Here is a 4,071-nt window from a genome sequence, read left to right as displayed (position 1 = left end):
ATGGTGTGCAATAATTTTAATGTAGCCTCAATGGTTAATGACAAATCACTTAAGTACTTTTATCAATGTTTTGTTAAATATCATGTTTATTTACATGATATTCAGGAGTTGATACTTTACCACATAGCCATAGATTTCAATGACAAATGGATTACACCTGTTTCTAAACCAAGACACTTAAAATGTCAGTATAGTTTCAACAATATGTTTTCATAAAGATTCTTTATGACTTAATGTCTGTTCTCTGTCAACAGCTGCTGGAGGCGAGGGAGAGCGTCCTGGCAGCAGAGGAGATATCCTTTTGGGAAGGTGTCACCATTGACCTCATGTCTGATGAAGAGGATGGCGTCTTYRAGGGTGTATCGGGCTGGATTGTGAGACCACCAAGTTTCCGCAGCCAGGAGCTCGACAACCTCTGCTCCAAACTACAAGAGAGACTTGAAGCGAACCCTAAATACAGCATGTTGCGTCATAARCGTTTGTATGTTGGATCATGCTCAGAAAGAAAGCCACCACCACATGGCCCAGAAGCATTTTGTGCTGTAATCTTTTTTTTTTTTTTTAACTGAAGTTTTTTTTTATTTATAGATGTTATTTTATGTGTGGTTTATTTGTAGATGTGTTTATATATATATATATATATATATGTGTGGTTTCTTGTAGATGTGTTTTATATGCATGTATGTACATACATTTTTCAACAAAAATTAAAAATATAAACTTATGCCTTGTGCTTGGTGTATTTTTATTTCTGGGTTATTTTTATAATTTATTAGGGAGGGGCTTAATCAGGCCTGTAATTATAATGGTCTAGTGTGTCCAATAGGGAGATATCTACCAACCAATCACGTGTCAGTAATGAATTGTGATGTCATTGTTTTTTAATTCAATGACTGACAATTCACGTGGGTCTCCTGTTGCTTTTCACATGTTAAGTAGAGTAAGCTGTTAACACCCTCCCACCCCTCCTCCCCCTGCTTGTAGGATTCTGCATTCGACAGCATTCGACTGCGGCCTGCGAAACTGCGCTGCCCCGCCAATTGTCGATTGCTGTCGATATCTGTCGCTGACTAGCTGCATATGCGTCAGAATACAGGGTCAAAAATCCCACTTTTCGTCCAGTTCAAAGTGGTGGAACAGTACATACAGTACAATTTCCTGCCTGATGCCCATATAAGCACCACATAAGCACCTATGCTCCCTGAAGTCCGGTAATTCAAAACAACTTCGTGAGAGTAATGCAGAAATTTGAGCAGAAGAGCAGAACAGAAAGAGCAGCAAATATATCAAATGCAGAAGAAGAAAAATATTAAGGTTTAGTAAAACAAGTATATTTGCAGCAACTGCACAAAAGGAACTGCAACAGACTGGCGACCTGTCAAGGTGACCCCGCCTCTCACCCGGAACGTTGGCTGGAGAGGCACCAGCACCTCCTGACCCCACTAAGGGACAAGGGTGTAAAGAAAATGGATGGATTAATGGATTGATGGATGTACAAAAGGAAGATTTAAGATTTGAATCTGACATGATTTGAGAAACAGGAGACGACAAAAACAGAAAATGTCTAGAGTTTGAGAAAAAAAAAGCAAGAGAGAAAACATCCTGATGTTCAAAATGAATATTTGATGCAAACTGATACACAAACAAGATTTAGATCCTGAATTGCTGTTGGAATAATGCCATTTTAGATTTTTAGAGGATTGGAGGAAGAAAAAGTAAAAAAAAATAATTTAAAAATTTTCACCAATAAACTGAATCAGTTTATTGGTGAAAATGTCCTTTTGACTGAAAGAAACAAACATGTGGAGACTGAACTATCTGTTCAACTGAGAAAGAGTTTCTTTGACTCGAGGAAAATCTTCACACTCTTTAGACTGAACTCAGCACAGAAACACTGAGGAACCAGAACCAGGACTAAACCAGAACCTAAATCCAGGAATCAGAGGTTCAGTGAATGTGGTGTTGAAGGTGTGGAGGTGAATCAGTGAGTCAGAGGAGACTCTGTAGAAGGACAGAATGCCAGCAGGACAGTCCACATACACTGATACTTTGTTAGAGACAGAGGAGGAGGAGAGACGAGTTTCTCTGTTATTGTGATAGACAGAGTAACCATGAATGGAGCAGCTCAGACTCCAGGACTCATCATTCTCTCCAAACCTACAGTCTATTGTGTATCCTTTCCTCCTGATTCTTCTGTAACTCACTGATATACTAACTCCTCCTCTCCACTCGACCTCCCAGTAACAGCGACCAGTCAGACCAGTTCTACACAGCAGCTGAGGATAATCAAATCTGTCTGGATGATCAGGATATGACTGAAGCTTCTCCATAAATGTCACCTTCCTGTTGTCTTCAGACAGTTTGAGGTTTCTGCTCACTGTGTTTGTGTCGATGGTGAGTTGACAGGAATCTGATGGAGAACAAACACAATCCAGCTGCAGTTATTGATCATTTATTGATCTTTGATRATGATCCTGAATGAGTGATGTGACAGTTWGAAGATGGTTGAATGTGAGCTGCTTTGTTGTCATGAATCAGATGAAAAACACACTTACACTTCCTCAGACCTGGTGTCAAGAATCGGCCTCCAGCAGGCTCCACCCTGAAAGGAGGAGGGGGGTCAGACCATCAGACTCTTTCAGCAGCAAACATGGACATTACATGTCAGAAAAATAATTTTAAAAATCAACAATAAAAGCCAAAGATAAAAAACTAAATTTTCTTCACACTCTGACCACAAAACATCACTTATACCTCACTTAGAGACATCCTTGTTTTTTAAACTTGAATAACTCAAATTCCAAACAAACTCAACCAACTACCAGTGTTTGCAATAAAACACAATGTCATCCAATTGATGTCCATCATTAAGTGTTTTTTTCTCAAAATCCACAGTTACTTTTGCAGTACCAGTGATCTAATTTAATTTAATATGAATATTTTTTTCTCATACTGTTCCATGGACCATCAAAAAGGTCTTTGACCTTGGAGACTATTTAAGTGTTATTTCCCCAACCCAGAACTTATCTGCATTCTTTAGCATTAAAGAAAAACCACCTTTCCTAACAATAGACAAATGGTAAGAACATCTGTGTTGGGGTCCACAGAATCCCTGATACATAACAATCAAGGATGCATACCTATTTTTTAATTAGAACCTAGAAAAGAAAGCCAAAATCTATTGTTAGTCAGAGCAGACTCTACAGACTGTTTTGTCTGTATTTTTGCTTTTGCCTTGTAAGGTTTTAATACATTTCTTATTTCTTCTCATTCAGACTCTTGTTACAGTAATTTTTACATTACACCTGTTTCTCATTTCTCCCTCTTCCTCCTCTATCAGACCTTTTCTGCTCCTGCAGCAGGTTCCTCCATACCTGAGAGCTTCCAGTCTCCAGTCTGGATCCTTCAGTCCAGCCGACAGCAGCTTCACTCCTGAGTCTCCTGGATGATTGTAGCTCAGGTCCAACTCATTCAGATGGGAGGGGTTAAAGGTCAGAGCTGAGGCCAGAGAAGCACAGCCTTCCTCTGAAACCAAACAGCCTGATAAGCTGCAGACACACAATTCATCACATGATGAGGTGATGACATGGAGGCGCAAGGTCTCAAGTGATAATTTTGAAGCAGGAAAAATCTACAAAAGTGGTGAGCCAGAAAAGGGTACAGTGCCTTCTGAGGGTCGGGGGGGTGGGCGCCCTGCCCCAAGTGGAGGAGTTCAAGTATCTGGGGATCTTGTTCACGAATAAGGGAAGAAGGGAGCGGGAGATCGACAGGCGGATTGGGGCAGCGTCTGCCGTAAAGCGGGCGYTGTACCGGTCCGTCGTGGTGAAGAGAGAGCTGAGCCAAAAAGCGAAGCTCTCGATTTACCGGTCGATCTACGTTCCCACCCTCATCTATGGTCATGAGCTTTGGGTCATGACCGAAAGAATGAGATCCTGGATACAAGTGACTGGAATTGGGTTTCCTCCGCAGGGTGGCTGGGCTCTCCCTTAGAGATAGGGTRAGAAGCTCGGTCATCCGGGAGGGACTCAGTGTAGAGCCGCTGCTCCTCCATGTCGAGAGGAGCCAGTTGAG

General features: G+C 41.3%; 1 protein-coding gene across 1 annotated transcript in view; it reads right to left on the bottom strand.

Moving 5' to 3' along the window:
• Positions 1–230: 230 nt before the first annotated feature.
• LOC103460764 (NACHT, LRR and PYD domains-containing protein 3-like) overlaps positions 231–4,071 on the bottom strand; it is an 11,859-nt gene continuing 8,018 nt past the window's right edge. The window contains exons 3-6 of the mRNA XM_017303466.1: positions 3,375–3,548; positions 2,556–2,602; positions 2,162–2,410; positions 231–367 (exon numbers count right to left, since the gene is read on the bottom strand). Of these exons, the coding sequence (XP_017158955.1) occupies positions 231–367; positions 2,162–2,410; positions 2,556–2,602; positions 3,375–3,548 (607 nt within the window). The remainder of the gene's footprint in view (positions 368–2,161; positions 2,411–2,555; positions 2,603–3,374; positions 3,549–4,071) is intronic.

Source organism: Poecilia reticulata, unplaced genomic scaffold, assembly GCF_000633615.1.
Source record: "Poecilia reticulata strain Guanapo unplaced genomic scaffold, Guppy_female_1.0+MT scaffold_286, whole genome shotgun sequence".
Taxonomy (NCBI): Eukaryota; Metazoa; Chordata; class Actinopteri; order Cyprinodontiformes; family Poeciliidae; genus Poecilia; species Poecilia reticulata.
This window is presented reverse-complemented; position numbering and strand designations above follow the sequence as displayed.